Genomic DNA, 17667 nt, shown 5'->3' with positions numbered 1-17667 from the left:
GAAACTGAGTGTTACAGCACTTTAGAGAAAGGGGCATCTCTGGACTGGAGAATTAGGGAAAGCTTGCAGAGAGGCCACATACAGTCATCTGTGTCCTGCTAGGGAGATTAAAAAAGGATTTAGTAAGCTTCCTTGGTCAACTCTTGAGTTAAGCAATTTGTTCAAAATCCGCTCCTTTTTACGGCTACAAGAACATATGTTCAAAACTGAATGCAATTCCAATAGGCTCATTTAACACCAGATAACAGCATTTATTGAAACAAGATAGGTCACTCCCCACACCACCAGAAACGAAGCACCAATTTATAAATGATTGATATTTAAAATCTCTTTGGCCTTTCCTAAGATGCATGCATAAGGAAGTGCTTGTGATGTGATGAGGCCCTAGTTCTCATTACAGGACTTGTAATTGAAGGATGTAATTGTATGACCTTAGGTAAAATAACATGAAACAAAACAAAACACCTCATCAACCTCACACCTTGGTTATCCTACTGGTAAAACAGGGATTAAAAGAATATTTACTCATTAGAAGAATATTTATAGTTTTTGAAGAACATAAATGTTCATTATTGCAATCTGTTGGAAAAGTCACTATTATAGTCTCCCTGTGGGGCAGGAGACGAATAATGAGGCTAAGGAATGGATAGTTGAATATGGAAGCTCAAGTTAACAACTTATTGACAGAGATATTAATACATCTTCTGTCACCTGTTATTGACTGGAGATGTTTCAGCATTCACTTACATAACAAATTGCTGGCCACAGGCATTAGTTTCTGCCAAAACCCCCGGTCAATAATGTGTTAAGAAGAAGAAAGAGAAGAAAGCCACCATTTTCTTGGGTACTTGCTCTACCACGAGCCAGCACTGTGTTACATTCACATGCCTTTTAATATGTCATTTACCCCTTCCAATGACCCATCCTATGAAAGTCAAGCATAAGTAAAGCCTATGAGATTGAGAAGTCCTATGGTTTCTTCTATCACCCAAATGGCAGATATCAACAGTGAATTCCACATCAAAGAGACAAATCACATATATCAGAACAGTATAAAGTGACAACTGTCTATAGACACTGATGAAATCCATGCTGGTAACTGATTAAGTTTCTAAAATAGTTCATTCAAATCTTGCTATATAAAACTAAAGCTTAATTATCAGAAAATGGAACGCTATCAGGCAAGAAACGGGCTCCTTGTCCAGTACCTATTGCATTGTTGGGCTTCTAAGTTGAAAGAAGAAAATTTTGCATCCTTAACAAATGTTTTCCTTCAATAGTCAATGAAGAAACATACACAGAACCACGATACGTTTTGAGTTTCACATCAAAATGACCTTCTGGCCCGCAACTCTAGCTTGGACTGTTGTTCAGAAACAGTAACCTCTACTGTTAGTAAAACATGACATATCTGAGATTTGGATTATTGGGCCCAATGCTGTGGAAAGGAGCCAACAAACTCAATCTTCCAAGTGTGATGATTCCTTGGCAAAGACTACTCATTTGTAATTTATATGCCAGATCCCAAACACATGAACAAAATCCACAGCTTCTTGAACAGCACTTGCTGGTAAACAAGGAGTCTCTCTGGCTTTATGAAGGACCTGTGAGCCTCAAGCTGACTGCTTACTGGAATCACTGGGGAGCTTTAAAAAACACAGATGTCTGGATCACACCCCAGAGATTTAATAATTGGACTGGGGTGCAATGTGGACCTCAGGATCAGTAAAGCTCCCAGGTGATTCCTATGTACACCAGAGCTGAGAACCACTGCTCTAGACAAACCTTTTTAAGAGTTAGACAAACTTCCATGGGTACCTGGTGATCAGTTAAGATGTTTATCATGATTCAGCAGGCTTGGGATAGGGCTAAAGTTCTGCATTTCTTACAAGCTCCTGGAAATGTTCACGCTGTTGATTCACAATCCAACTTTTGAAGAGCAAGGCTCTGGAGAGGTCCACGTCAGAAACACATTCCAAACAACACTGCTTCACATTCTCCTGCCTTCGAGAATTTTAGGCCAATGACTGCCGTGCCTCTTTAACAGGACATGCATCCTTGCTCTACACTGAACATCTCATCCTCTTACCAAGGGTGCTTTATCATCAGGCATAAGTACTACAGGGCACAGGCCTTTTCAGGGGTTTTGGAAAGTACTGCATATGTTTGTTAGTCGCTCAGTCATGTTCGACTCTGTGCAACCACATGTATTGTAGCCTGCCAGACTTCTCTGTCCATGAGATTTTCCAGGTAAGAATACAGGAGTGGGTTGCCATTCCTTCTCCAGGGGATCTTCCCAACCCAGGGATCGAACCTGGGTCTCTTGCATTGCAGGAAGATTCTTTACAGTCTCAGTCACCAGGGAAGCCTGGCAATTTATTACATAGGCCAATACTTTAAAAAACAAAATGTAAAAACTGCTTTTCATTTTGGCATGCGGCAGGTGGTATGATGAGGGATAAGACCTTCAAAAATATGACTTCCCAGGGCTAAAAAGATCTTAAAATGACTATTTCAATTGCTTTTCATTTATGCTTATAATATTCAGCCCAAGTCACAGAGGCAGCTCCCAGAGCTTTTTATGCCTCAGCACTAAGACAGTTTCCTGGCATACAGGCCCTCAATCAGCTAAAAAGGCACGTATATATTATGGCTCCTTCACTGTGGTGGAAACCTGTAGTGTGTAAGGATTTTTCTTTACTTGCTCTAATTTACCCAAAACCATGTGGCTCCTTTGGTTTTATTCTTTTACTCATGACTCAGTTTCTGAATATGTGGACTTTTCAAATTTCAGGGCTCCAATTCAATAGCCAAGAAAGGTTTGCAATCTGTTACTACAAATGGTCAAAATACTGGTGTCTGCCATAGTAATGCAACCATAAGGATCACTTTTGACAACCCTAATCTATGGCACAGCATGATAAATGTATACATAAAAGAGAAACTAGCAGACAGGAAAGCAAAGCTCTTTCTTCAAGTTTTCCAGCTGCCACCTCATTTCTGGCATTTAGAAAGTATTTTTATGCAATGCCATTCCCCCTAGAGAAACCTCATCCTATAAACTGTCCTTTTGAAAACTACTTTAACCTGATAATCTGCTCAAGCAAAAGCCCATCTCCATAAATTATAAATGGACTGAATATTTTGGATTCCAATATCCAGTTTTTGGATAAATTGGGTATCAACAAGGTTAATGTTTGTGCACTGAAAAACTAAGGAGATCTAAACTTGGAGGATGACAAATTCCCTATAAGCTGGAGGGTTAAGAGGGCAGATCAAAATCCTGGATGGCCATCAGGGAAACTGACCTAAGCTGCTGCTGCTGCTAAGTCGCTTCAGTCATGTCCGACTCTGTGCGACCCCAGAGATAGCAGCCCACCAGGCTCCTTTGTCCCTGGGATTCTCCAGGCAAGAGTACTGGAGTTGGTTGCCATTGCCTTATCCATGGCCTAAGCTAGTGGTCCTCAAATGTCAGTACATGAGTAGTACCTGAAAGATACATGAGGCTTTAGGGTCTCACCAGAGGCTATGGCTTGGCAAGATCACGCCAGGGCTCAGCCACGTGATTCTGATGCACGTGATCATTCATTTTGAGGTCTGGTGTTAGAGATGGAAAAGAAGATGATGAGAGTTGGAACTCGGTGAGCAATGATATTTGGGAAATTTGTCTATGGTAAACACTGCGTCACCAAGGGCCTAGCCCAGTAAGTGTTTGCTGAATGACTGTAGTTTCAAACCAGTATTTAAATCTATGGTTTGTGATCATTATTTGCTGTACTAGGTATTTCTAAAGTGTAAGCCTTGTAGAACTTTTTATACTTTTCTATAGCTTTTTTTTTTTAAATAAACTTTTTCTAAGAACAGTTTTAGGCTTACAGGATTATTGCAAAGATAATACAGAGAGTTTCTGTATACGTCATACCCAGTTTCCCTTATTATTAACATCTATTATTGGTATGGTACATTTATCACTGTAAAGGAACCAATACTGTTTCTATGCATATTTTGAAGACGAGACTGAGACTAAGACAGGCAAAGCTGATGGAGAAAGCCACTCCAAGTGGAGGTCACAGAATAAGCCAAAACAGGAAGGCAGGAAAAGAAGTGATTCTGCTTTTAGTCAGGGAGGTATGCAGTGCGGGTGAGGTCAAAAGAATCAACAAAGATTCTTGAAATGGAAGGATTTTTAGAAATCCCATGACCTTCTCCTCTGGGCAGTGTTGGTACAAAATCACTCATGTGGCAACAGCCTCAGTTTTTGTTTGTTTGTTTGTTTGGCCTATTAGACTTAAATCCTAATGAATTCTTCCCTTTCCTCATGTATTCATTCTACCAACTCCTCACACCTCACCAGGAGATGCAGGCAATTCTTTTGTAAATATTTGCTTTAACTCTGGAAGTATGGCACATTTCTCTTGGTAATATAGTTTTTGGTAAAAATCACTATCTTCCCCAAGCCCCGCCACAGTAAAGTTTTTAAAGATAATGACCCTAATAGAAAAACCCCACCGTCAACAAAAAGCAATAGTAATTATTTTTCAATGGGTCTTCAACAGACTATGGGCTTCCCTGGTGGCTCAGATGATAAAGAATCTGCCTGCAAGGCAGGAGACTCTGGCTCAATCCCTGGGTTGGGAATAACATCTGGAGAAAGGAATGGTTACCTTCTCCAGTATTCTTGCCTGGAAAATTCCATGGACAGAGGAGCCTGGCAGACCTCAGGCTTCCCTGGTGGCTCAGATGGTAAAGAATTTGCCTGCAATGCAGGAGACCCTGGCTCAATCCCTGGGTTGGGAAGAACATCTGGAGAAGGGAATGGTTACCTTCTCCAGTATTCTTGCTTGGAAAATTCCATGAACAGAGGAGGCTGAAAGGCTGCAGTCCACAGGGTTGAAAAGAGTTGGACATGACTGAGGGACTAACACTTCCAAGTTTTCACTTTCAACAGATCATCTACTCTAACATAAAACCTTTCATAGTCAGTGTCACATACTTTGTCTTCCTTCCTGTTACAACGGATCAATGCTCCTAGCTAAAGCCAAGCTTCTTGGTGGGTACTTTATCAGTGCTATCCTAAGTGTGGTGAGCTTCCTTCATTGAGAATGTCTCACCACAAAAAACAATGTCAACAGAACTAAACTGTATGCTTAGGCAGCTGACCTAATTTCCAGTGCAAGTTGACAGCGGACAGCGCTACCTTCAGGAAAGGTGTTCTCAGACAGGCACGATGAGAAATCCTGTACTTGATCTCACCCCTACTGGCTTACCCAAGGACACTGTTTCTTCACTTAGGCCTGTTTTCTTTAGCACTATCAATATTTCTTTTTTCTGTGTCCTTCGTATCTGTAAACCAACATGCATAATATTCCATATTCAGAAATGAATCTTAGCGTTCATATCTCCTTCCAGATATAGCCACATTTCTCTGCTCCTTCTTACAGCAAAATCTTCTAAAGAGCTGATAATTATTGCTTTCATTTTTTCAATTCCCATCTGCTCTTGAATTCACTCTAATGACTTTCATCTCTACCACTCCACTGAAACAGCACTTGTCAAGGTCACCAGTATCTGCATCCCACTGTCAAAACCCAGGGATAATTGTCAAGTCTTCATCCTCCAACCTCCCAGAAGCTCTTTACCGCCTTCCTTTATGAAATATTTTTCTCATATGGTCAATATTATGCCCTTCTGGTTCTCATCTTACATCATAGGCTACTCCTTTTCCATCTCTGTTGCTGGTGGCTTCCAAATATCTTGACCTTGGAAGGTGGGCATGTCGCAGGGCCCAGTCTTAAGTAGGCTTCTCTTTTCAATCTGTAGTTTCCTTTAGAGTGCTCTGATTCAGTTTGATGACTTCAAATACTACCCAATGCCAAGGACCTCAAACGTACTAGCATGTCGCTAGTCTTAACTTCTCTGAGCTCCATACAAGCATGTCCAGCCTCTTCTCTTACATCTCCACTTGGGTATCTAAGAGCATCTCAAATTTCTGCTCAATAAAGGATCCTTCACCTCTCCACTCCTCTCTCAGTATTTTCCATTTAAGTGAATGTTACCACCATTTGTCCTTCTGTTGAGGCCACAATTCTAAGAGCCATCTTCAAACTTTTTTCTTTCCTGCTCACATCCAGCCATCTGCAAGTCTTGTCATCTCTGTTTTCAAACAGGAGCTCTGTATCAACCCAGGGAGGTGGGGTGGGGAGGGAGATGGGGGGGAATTTCAAAAGGGAGGGGATATATGTGTAACTATGGCTGATTCATGTTGAGGTTTGACAGAAAACAACAAAATTCTGTAAAGCAATTATCCTTCAATAAACAAACAAACAAAACAAACAAACAAACAAAGAACTGACCTTCTCACTACCTTCATTGCAATCCACCTGTTCAAGTCATCATGGTCTCTTACCCAGATTGCTGTATTAAGCTCCTAACTGATCTTTCCTGGTTTCTCCCTTGTCTCTTTACCGCCTAATATCTGGACCTTGTCTTCTTCCAACCTCATTTTTACTGGTTCCTTCCCTCCTCGCATTTCCTCCACACAATCTTCCAGATCCTTGAATGTGCCATCTTCACTCTGACCACAGGGCCTGTGTGCATGCTATTCCTGCTGATAAGAAGCCTTCCTTTGCTGTCTACCTATTAACTCCTGCTACAGATTTCAGCTCAAGTTTCACTCCTTCATAAAAACTCCTCCTATTTCAGTCCAGAACAAAGTTCCTTTCACAACCCCCCTCTCAGAACTGTGCTTTTTATCATGATGACATTTATTTTACAGATTAGGCACTAGAAAATATTTACTGAATGAAGGAGTCAATGAAAGAATGGATGACCTTCCCTAAGACTCTGATTCCATAAGTCACTTATTTGCTATATATGTCTCATTTGAACATATACTGGTGAAGGTAAATCAGCTAAACAATTCAGTGTTTGGTGGGAAAACACATACACACACACACACACACACACAAAAGTAAATGTTTGAAGCCAACATGCAGAGAAGATAAACAAAACAAGGGTCTGAAATTTTAACTGCAGGGCTAGGGAATTTTTTCTTTCCTCACTAAGCAAATCTTGAAAATATGCATAAAGCTGTGACTTTATTTTTGTACTGTATTTTGCAATGTGTATGGAAGAGGGTGGAGAGAAGCCTGTCTCAAAGTGTCCTGTATTTTTGGTACTCAATTTTCATCTTCCTTATGTTCCTTCTTTCTCAGATTGAGCAGTTGTCCTCATGTGAAACATCTACCAAGAACTTACAGTGGCCAGGCACAATTAAGCTTTGCAGGCAAGCAGAAGTCAGCTTTCTTATCCTTGGGAAATTCAGCCTGAACACACAACATGAGACATTCAGGTAGAAAAAAACAGAAGACCATACTAACAGCCAGGTATTTATAAGTCATGGCTTTTGGTAGGACCTCACATAATGCAGAGAAGCTACAGGATTTGGGACAGCACAGTTTAAAGATAGCATTTAACTGCCTTGAAAACACTGGAAGAAAGGACCAACATATAAAAGAACACATACTTTGTGGGATGAGCTACTCAATTGAGTTCAAGCCTAGGCGATGGTGACTTCTGGGCCAGTTACCAGCAATTTGACATGTATCAAGCATGCAAGTGGGTAGTAAAAGTGGAAGTTTAGGTGAAAATGCCTCTTTGAGGGGCACTTCTCAAATATTTCTCTAAGAAAGTTAGTGTCATGGAAGAAAAGGTGGTCAACTTCAGGGACCTAGATCTAGCTTCTGAAACTTGCTTCTATACAATTTAACAAAGTAAAACCTTTTAATTTCTGATGTGGGCTCTTTATCTTTTTAAGATGTTTAAAATATCTTTCAGAGATTTATTTCTCTATCAATACTATTGATGTTTATATTTTTTAACAGATAAGACACAAATAGCTGAAGGTTTATTTCTGAATGTTCAGTTCAGTCGCTCAGTCATGTCCAACTCTTTGCGAGCCCATGGACTGCAGTACGCCAGGCCTCCCTGTCCATCGCCGTCTCCTGGAGTTCACTCAAACTCATGTCCCTTGAGTTGGTGATGCCATCCAACCATCTCATCCTCTGTTGTTCCCTTCTCCTCCCACCTTTAATCTTTCCCAGCATCAAGATCTTTTCTAATGAGTCAGTTCTTCATATCAGGTGGCCAAAGTATTGGAGTTTCAGCCTCAGCATCAGTCTTTCAAATGAATATTCAGGACTGATTTCCTTTAGGATGGACTGGTTGGATCTCCTTGCAGTCCAAGGGACTCTCAAGAGTCTTCACCAATACCGCAGTTCAAAAGCATCAATTCTTCAGTGCTCAGCTTTATAGTCCAACTCTCACATCCATACATTACTACTGGAAAAACCATTATCACACAAGAAAGAGCCCACATGCTTTCAAGGTTTGAATGGGAAATGACTATGACAGTTAAATGAGGAGAGGAAAGGAAACTGAACAGCAGAAATCAGGGGGTCTATTCCAACTTGGCAGGTGGTTCACAGGCTGTGGAGTCCTGTCTATGAATTAGGTTGGATATACCACAGCCAGATATCACCAGGGGAAAAGTAGTGCCAGATTCCTATCAGCACTGACTTGGGTGTCAATGGAACGATAGTATTACATTTAGCAAAGTCTTACGACCTTTTTCTTGGGTTTGTTATGGGACTAATCTGTGGTTTAAACACATTACACAGAGCTCACCTCTAACAGAACCATGCTCCTATTTAGCTAACGTTAGGGATGGAAATCTTGAACATTATAAGTTTACTCAAAAACAGAATCTGACTTATAAGTCTGCTCCCCACTCACATGACCATAAAGTCTTGCCAAATGTAGTAGATTTTTAGGTGGCGGCAGAGTGAGATGGCATTTCCTATCATAAGCCACATGACTGTCATGGTTTTCAGAAGCTCAACCACCACCTTTATACAAAAGGAACAAAATGTTAAATTCACTTTCAGTTTGAATGTCTGCCACTGGAAATTCTAATTCAAGTCAAAATATCCCTCTGTACACAGGGCAGGCAGGATGACCAAACAATGATGCTGTATGATGATGATGTCAACAGCACAGACCCCTTCCTGTGCTGGCTCCCTGGACCACTCAACACCCTCTCCAGGTACCCAGAATATTTGCTGTTTGGTAATGAGGCCAGAAACATGACCAATGGTTCCCACTTAAACCTGTAGCATCTGGACATCCAGATGAAGAGATATTTGATTCTACTCACAGATATCAAACTAAATATGTTAAATTCTAAAGAGAGCTATTTCAGGATTCTCAATTAGTCTTCAAAATGGAAAAGCTGTTTCTGTACTTATGTAAAATATAATATGCCATATTATACAATTTGTTACTTCACAAAGTTTTTAACACAGCATTTTAACACCTCCTCATCTCTAAATGTGTACTGCAGCAGAAGTCACATTAGGCATCTCTAATCAACATCAAATCCTATCTTCCTGGGGTTCTTACCTTCATCCTATTTGGGTACCTGGGGAGGACAGATGGTGTTTTTGACCCATGAACAGATACCTGAAGAAGCCAACCTTCACCCTGAGCATGAGGGTTTAGGGGATGGGAGAAGAGGAGGAAGGAGAGACAGGCAAATGTGGACTGGAGGAAAGGATGCTTATGAAATAGGGTAAATTATAAGTGTGGAGATAAAGATCAAGCCACTTTCCTAAAAACAAACAAACAAAAAAAACCGCACTTCATCTTTATTTCAAATTCTGAGATAATAGAGGCCAAAAGTGTGAAAGCAGATAAACCCATGACGCTGTGCCCTCTAGGAATAGCTCCTGGAATAGAAGGCCATTCTGACCATCCCTTACTCTCCTTTCCTGGTTCCTACTCATTCAACTATTGACCTCAGATCATTTTACTTTTTCCCCCCAATATGCTTAATATAAGCTAATTTTGTCAACATCAGTAACTCCCCAAATGTCTCTATCTCTTCCTGAACTTCCTTCAGAGCACTATTTTCAGCCTTCTGTTGGTCACATCACTCAGGTGTGTAAAAGGAACTTCAATCTTCACCTGCGTAACTCAGGGATCCTATCTTATTCCCAGTGCTCAGCACACGGGAGATGCTGAGTGTATTCTCTGAGTTCAAATGAGTTAAGAAAGATCAGAAATGACTCAAGGGTCCAGAAACAAAGCTGGTATTAAATAAGCTATGGTACATCTAGTCAATGGAATATCATACAGCTACAAAAGAAAAAGAAACCATAAATGAATGAGGGACTTTCTACATATTGATTTGGAAAGAGTGCCAGGATTTTTATGTAAAAGAAAGATTTGCAGGACAGTTCATTTATTCTGCTACCTGCTAAGCTCTGCATAAAAGAACAGTGGAAGGACATGCAAGAAACAAATAAAAGTGGTTATTGCAGGCTGGGAGTAGGGGTAAATAAAGTAGGTGGGAGAGGGACTTCTCAAGGCATACTCTGTTATACAGTTTGATTTTTGAGCTATGTTAACATACTACCTATTTAAAACAAATAGTAATGATTAGGAAAAGCAAGCAAGCAAAGAAACAAAACAAGTTCACTCAGAAGCAAAGAAAAAGAACTCCAGGATTTGGAGGTTCCAAATTTGAGATAAAAGTGAATGTATCATTTCATATTCTCCTCTTCCCATAATCAGTGAGTTGCAATTATCATCAATGTAAATGTCTTACTTGTTAGCCACCAAGCGCATGACAGTCCAGTCCTTTGGAAACATCTCTGGGCGTATCAATATTCGGAACACAGTAAATATCTGCAGCAGGAAATCCTTGGGTAAGGAGGAGAGAGACCATTTTACTGAGTTACTGTAATTGTTCACACACACACACAGCTACTGTTACCATTTCTAAAGCACTTACAGAAAGGAGCCATACTCAATATGTTACCCAGGAGAAAAAATCATCTTTCCCATTCTCAGTGCCCACTTGATTTGCTACCCTTCCCAAACGTTCCTCCTTTCTCTTTCTCATGCATAGTGGAAATGACGCTTTGTTTTTCTCCACAAGCTCTAAACATTTAGGTTTGAAAAAGAAAACGGAAAACTACTAACAGATTAGCAGGGAAATGTATTTTCTTTCTTCTATTATAGTGTCCTAAACTTCAGAACTTTTCAGTTCAAGAGAACTGCAAAGGGTCTTAGTTCAATTATGCTTTCCTTTAAGTGGGTGTTAGAATTTAGAAAGCTATACCCATTGAAAAGCATCTTAGGAAAAAACCCATGTTTCTTAAAGGGCATTCTAAAAATGCAGGATTAATGGGACGCATGCAGGTTTATAGAATCTGAAGGTCCTAGGCAGAATAAATAGAGAGGGATGTGTATGAAGCTGAGCCCAGTGACAAGTCCTTAGAAACTAAGAGTACGTCAAGGTATTCTTCACAAAGATGCCATACTAGGGGGCACTGGTATTTATGGAGATGATATCTTTAAGCCAAGCACCTGGAAACACTCTTGACAAAAAGCTATTGTCAGACATAGAAACATCATTTCTTAAAACGTTGTAAGAAACAGACCCAAAGTGCTGGAGTACATTGTACTTGATAAGAACTCAAGAAGCTAACACACTGCAGGTAATGAATGAAATGGAGCTTGCCCTACTCAAAAAGAGACAGGCTCAATCTAATTATGATTTAGATTTGTTAACTAGAAAACTTAGAGATAGTTTTGGAACTTAATTACTGCTAGGAAAATATATTTCACAATTTCACTGAAGGTAACAGTATGGTGTTGCTCAGAAAAACACCTCAAATATGAGTTTTATTTATCAAACCTAACAACACATTAGGTTAAACATGTAAGCCACTTGAAATTAAGATTATCATTGTCACCCATACCATCAGTAGACAGAAAGATCCTAAAAAGCTAGAAACACGTGGGAGCTGTGTGTGTGTGTTTACATATTCTAACAGCTTTCATCAAACCCATAAATATTTTGACAAGGATTTAATTTAGCTTCTTTGGCATCAGCACACATACAGTGATGTGTAGTCCATGCCATATGGAAACATGCCCACTAGGTCATCTGTCTTTAAATGGTGAGACAGACCCTTCCTGTGTTGGCAGAATTACCACAGTTTCCCAAACATATTCTCCTTCAGGTCAGATAATTTTGGGCAACTTCCATTCTAGCCCTCCGTTGCAATAGGGGGTCATTAGCACACCAAAACTGTGAGAAGCTCTTTTTAATGCATTTCGAAAACTTTTTTCAGTTTTCCTGTTGATTCTTCTGCGTTTTGCAGACACGAACACATATAACCCTTGCAAAAACTGTTTGCATTTACCTTTCGAAGTGTTATACCTCACTTTACTTTTCTGTCTTGATGTATTTGCTTAGATAGATATTTAAGAAAAATCCTGAAGGTGGGGAGTCACTTGTTTTTCATAGTTTACAAGTACTTTTGTTGGGAGAATGAAATGACAGCCCACTCCAGTATTCTTGCCTGGAGAATCCCATGGACTGAGGATTCAGGTGGACTATAGTCCACAGGGTCGCAAGGAGTCAGATACTACTGAAGCAACTTAGCACACACGCACTTGTGTGTGTGTGTGTGTGTGTGCACACACCCTCAGTTGCTAAGTCGTGACTGACTGTGACCCCATGAACTGTAGCCCAAAAGGCTCCTCCCTCCATGGACTTTTCCAGGCAAAAAAACTGGAGTGGATTACCATTTCCTTCTCTAGTGGATCTTCCTGATCCAGGGATCGAATCCACATCTCTTGTTGCATCTCCTGTATTGGCAGGTGAAATCTTTACCACTGTAGGTTCTAAAATGCTGACGTTTCATCTTTTCTACTCTAATCATTAAACAGAACTGGAAATTGGAGGCAGCACCCCTCACAGTAGGGAACAGGAGAGAGGGATGTCTGTTGCACAGAGGGAAAAAAAATGGCTGAAAAATTGGCTACAGGAGGCAAGATATCTATCTTCAGGGCTAGCAACTTTGACTGCTGTTTTGTAGTGCAGGGGACAAAGGCTAAGTTATTCCAGGTGTAGGATTGGCAACATACAACCTGTTTCTGTACCATCTTATTTTCCTATTCCCATTTATCTCATAAAATAAAAGGCGTGGCAGCATGGGGCCTTGGGCCAGAGCCTACAAACTGACATCAACCTTTATTTCCCTGAAGAAAACCTCTCACTGTCTCAAGTAGCTTTCTAAGCTTCATCTACCTTTGTGGAACCAAACACATTCATTTGTAGAAATCTTATAATGAAAAATAAAAGAACATTATACTGAGATCAGAAAATCTAGATTTTAATCCTGCCTCTGCCATTAACAAACTCAATGACCTAGATAATTTATTTAACCTCTCTGGAGCTGAGCTCTGAGGCTTTATAATGCAAGGAGTTGGGCTTTCCTGGTGACTCAGATGGTAAAATGGAGAAGGAAATGGCAACCCACTTCAGTATTCTTGCCTAGGTAATCTGGTGGACAGGGGAGCCTGGTGGGCTGTTGTACATGGGGCTGCACAGGGTTGGAAATGACTGAAGCAACTTAGCATGCATGCATGCATGCACTGGAGAAGGAAATGGCAGCCCACTCCAGTGTTTTTGCTTGGAGAATCCCAGGGACTGCGGAGCCTGATGGGCTGCTGTCTATGGGGTTGCACAGAGTTGGACACGACTGAAGCAACTTACCAGCAGCAGCAGAGGGTAAAAAAAAATCTGCCTGCAATGCATGACCCAGGTTCAATCCCTGGATTGGGAAGATCCTCTGGAGAAGGGAATGGCTACCCACTCTAGTATTATTGTCTGGAGAATTCCATGGACAGAGGAGCCTAGTAGACGACAGTCCATGGAGTCTCAAAGAGTCAGACATGACTGAGTGACTAACACTTAAAGTCTCTTGTAGTTAGAAGAGACTAAAAATAATTAACACGGTCACTCATCTATTCATGCAGTATGCAAAACTTTTTATATTTCTAAACTGTAGGTTAATGTTTCAGTAGATGGTAACACAAGCACATTCCACTGTGGTACTTACAAGGGTTCAGCAAGTATTCTTGTCAATTGCCTTGTGACAGGTTACATTTCAAACTCAGTTCCAATATTTTAAAGCACCAAGACCTGAATATGAGGCTTAACATCCCATCCCTCCCCAAATGCAAGGGTATTTCCTTGTCTGTTCTAAGGACTTTGCACTAAACAAGAATGTCTGCACAGATAAGTGAAATTATTTTGCACATATGAACAACAAGTAACAGATTCTTTTTAAAATTTAAAAAAAGAACACTGTTGCAATCATACTCTGGTTTGGATAGCACACAGAAATAAGTGTTTCATATGCCATTATTTTAAAATTGGCAGCCTGGCAGCAGTTTCTTTTTTGTTTGTTAACTTCAAATAGCACAACATAGTTTTTTAATTGCATTGCTGGTTATTATTCAAACAAGGGATCAAAATTAAAAAAAAAAATAGGGAGGTGTTATTTCACAGCAATAGTTGTTTTTTTGTTTTTTGTTTTTTTTTTTTTTTTTTGCAGTGCAAGAGGTTCAAAGAGGAAGGTTCAGGTGAAAACCTTCACAAACAATAAAAAGTCTCAAATTCAAATAGAAAAGAAAGCAGAAGTAATTGCTATGGTGTTAGATAATCATTAACATTTATTCATTCATAAATATTGGGTGCTTTGATATGTGCTAGGCACTGTAAAAGAGGCTGGGGACACCTAGTGGGATAAAATATATTCTTTCATTTATTCATGCAAGAATATGTACACAGTACCTGCAACAGGCCACACCATAGTGAGTTAGCTAAACATGACCTCTGCCTTCCTCAAACTCAGTTTTGTGGGAGAGATGAGTGCTCATCTATTTAAGGATGTGCTACAAACTAGGATAAATCTGTGGGCCAGCTATTTCACTGCTTCCCTGATAGCTCAGATGGTAGACGACAGTCCCTGGAGTCTCAAAGAGTTAGACATGTCTGAGTGACTAACAATTTAAAGTCTCTTGTAGTTAGAAGAGACTAAAAATAATTAATATGGTCATTAATTGCAGTGACCATATTGCAAGTCACTACAATTGACCTGCATTACAGACCTGCAATGAGAAGAACTGGGTTCGATCCCTGGGTCAGGAAGATCCCCTAGAGAAGGAAATGGCAACCCACTCCAGTATTCTTGCCTGGAAAATACCATGGATGGAGGAGCTTGGCAGGCTACAGTCCATGGGGTCCCAAAGAGTCTAACAGGACTTAGGGACTAACACTTTCACAGGTATTTCATGCCAAGGGAAGGGCACCTCCCAGTCCCAGAGGCAAGACAGAACACAAGCTCACCCAGGCTGCAAAAGGGAGTGCTCAGAAATGGGGCGGGTAGGTGAATCAGTTCAGTTCAGTTGCTCAGTCATGTCCGACTCTTTGCGACCCCATGGACTGCAGCACGCCAGGCCTCCCTGTCAATCACCAACTCCCAGAGTTGACTCAAACTCATGTCCATTGAGTTGGTAATGCCATCCAACCATCTCATCCTCTGTCGCTCCCTTCTCCTCCCGCCTTCAATCTTTCCCAGCATCAAGGTCTTTTCTAATGAGTCAGTTCTTCGTATCAGGTGGACAAAGTATTGGAGTTTCAGCTGCAGTATCAGTCCTTCCAATGAATATTCAGGACTGATCTCCTTTAGGATAGATGGGTTGGATCTCACTCCTGTCTAAGGGACTCTCAAGAGTCTTCTCCAACACTACAGTTCAAAAGCATCAATTCTTCAGTGCTCAGCTTTCTTTATAGTCCAACTATCACATCCATACATGACCACTGGAAAAACCATAGCTTTGGCTAGATGGACCTTTGCTGGCGAAGGAATGCCTTTGCTTTTTAATATGCTGTCTAGGTTGGTCATAACTTTTCTTCCAAGGAGCAAGCATCTTTTATTTCATGGCTGCAGTCACCATCTGCAGTGATTCTGGAGCCCCCAAAAATAAAATCTGTCACTGTTTCCACTGTTTCCCCATCTATTTGCCATGAAGTGATGGGGCCAGGTGCCATGATCTTAGTTTTTTGAATGCTGAGTTTTAAGCCAACTTTTTCACTCTCCTCTTTTACTTTCATCAGGAGGCTCTATAGTTCTCTTTCTGCCATAAGGGTGGTGTCATCTGCATATCTGAGATTATTGACATTTCTCCCAGCAATCTTGATTTTAGCTTGTGCTTCATCCAGTCCAGCATTTCTCATGATGTACTCTGCATATAAGTTAAATAAGCAGGGTGACAATATACAGCCTTGACATACTCCTTTCCCGATTTGGAACCAGTCTGCTGTTCCATGTCCAATTCTAACTGTTGCTTCTTCACCTGCATACAGATTTCTCAGGAGGCAGGTCAGGTGGTCTGATATTCCCAGCTTTCGAAGAATTTTCCACAGTTTGATGTGATCCACGCAGTCAAAGACTTCGGCATAGTCAATAAAGCAGAAGTAGATGGTTTTCTGGAACTCTTGTGCTTTTTCAATGATCCAGTGGATGTTGGCAATTTGATCTCTGCTTCCTTTGCCTTTTTTAAATCCAGCTTGAACATCTGGAAGTTCACAGTTCACATACTGTTGAAGCCTGGCCTGGAGAATTTTGAGCCTTACTTTACTAGAGTGTCAGATAAGTGCAACTGTGTGGTAATTTGAACATTCTTTGGCATTACCTTTGGGATTGGAATGAAAACTGACCTTTTCCAGTCCTGTGGCCACTGCTGAGTTTTCCAAATTTGCTGGCATATTGAGTGCAGCACTTTTACAGCATCATCTTTTAGGATTTGAAATGGCTCAACTGGAATAAGAAAAACGTTGTACAGCTTTTTTCGCAGTGATGCTTCCTAAGGCCCACCTGACTTTGCATTCCAGGATGTCTGGCTATAGGTAAGTGATCACACCATCATGATTATCTGGGTCCTGAAGACCTTTTTTGTATAGTTCTTCTGTGTATCCTTGCCACCTCTTAATAGTATCTTCTGCTTCTGTTAGGTCCATACCATTTCCATCCTTTATTGAGCCCATCTTTGCATTAAAAGTTCCCTTGATATCTCTAATTTTCTGAGATCTCTAGTCTTTCCCATTCTATTGTTTTCCTCTATTTCTTTGCATTGATCACTGAGGAAGGCTTTCTTATCTCCTTGCTGTTCTTTGGAACTCTGCAATCAAATGGGTATATCTTTCCTTTTCTCCTTTGCCTTTTGTTTCTCTTCTTTTCATAGCTGTTTGTAAGCCCTCCTCAGATAATCGTTTTGCCTTTTTTGCATTTCTTTTTCTTGGGGATTATCTTGATCCCTACCTCCTGCTGAAGGTTCCAAACCTCCTCCATCCATAGTTATTTAGGCACTCTATCAGATCTAATCCCTCGAATGAATCTACTTGTCACTTCCACTGTATAGTCGTAAGAGATTTGACTTAGATCTCTCATTAGATCTCAATGGTCTGGTGGTTTTCCCTACTTTCTTCAATTTAAGTCTGAATTTGGCAATAAGGAGTTCATGATCTGAGCCACAGTCAGCTCCCAGCCTTGTTTTTGCTGACTATATAGAGCTTCTCCATCTTTGGCTGCAAAGAATATAATTAATCTGATTTCAGTATTGATCATCTGATGATGTCCATGTGTAGAGTCTTCTCTTGTGTTGTTGGAAGAGGGTGTTTGCTATATCCAGTGTATTCTCTTGGCAAAACTCTGTTAGCCTTTGCCCTGCTTCATTCTGTACTCC

The 17667-nt window shown here is 40.6% G+C and overlaps 1 protein-coding gene across 4 annotated transcripts in view; it reads right to left on the bottom strand.

Annotated features, from left to right (window-relative positions):
• Positions 1 to 17667, bottom strand: part of DOCK4 (dedicator of cytokinesis 4) — a 481885-nt gene that overhangs the window by 91486 nt on the left and 372732 nt on the right. For all 4 annotated transcript variants that reach the window (XM_061414091.1, XM_061414095.1, XM_061414093.1 and 1 more), the window contains exon 27: positions 10667 to 10761. In XM_061414091.1, the coding sequence (XP_061270075.1) occupies positions 10667 to 10761 (95 nt within the window). The remainder of the gene's footprint in view (positions 1 to 10666; positions 10762 to 17667) is intronic.

Source organism: Bos javanicus, chromosome 4, assembly GCF_032452875.1.
Source record: "Bos javanicus breed banteng chromosome 4, ARS-OSU_banteng_1.0, whole genome shotgun sequence".
Classification (NCBI taxonomy): domain Eukaryota; kingdom Metazoa; phylum Chordata; class Mammalia; order Artiodactyla; family Bovidae; genus Bos; species Bos javanicus.
This window is presented reverse-complemented; position numbering and strand designations above follow the sequence as displayed.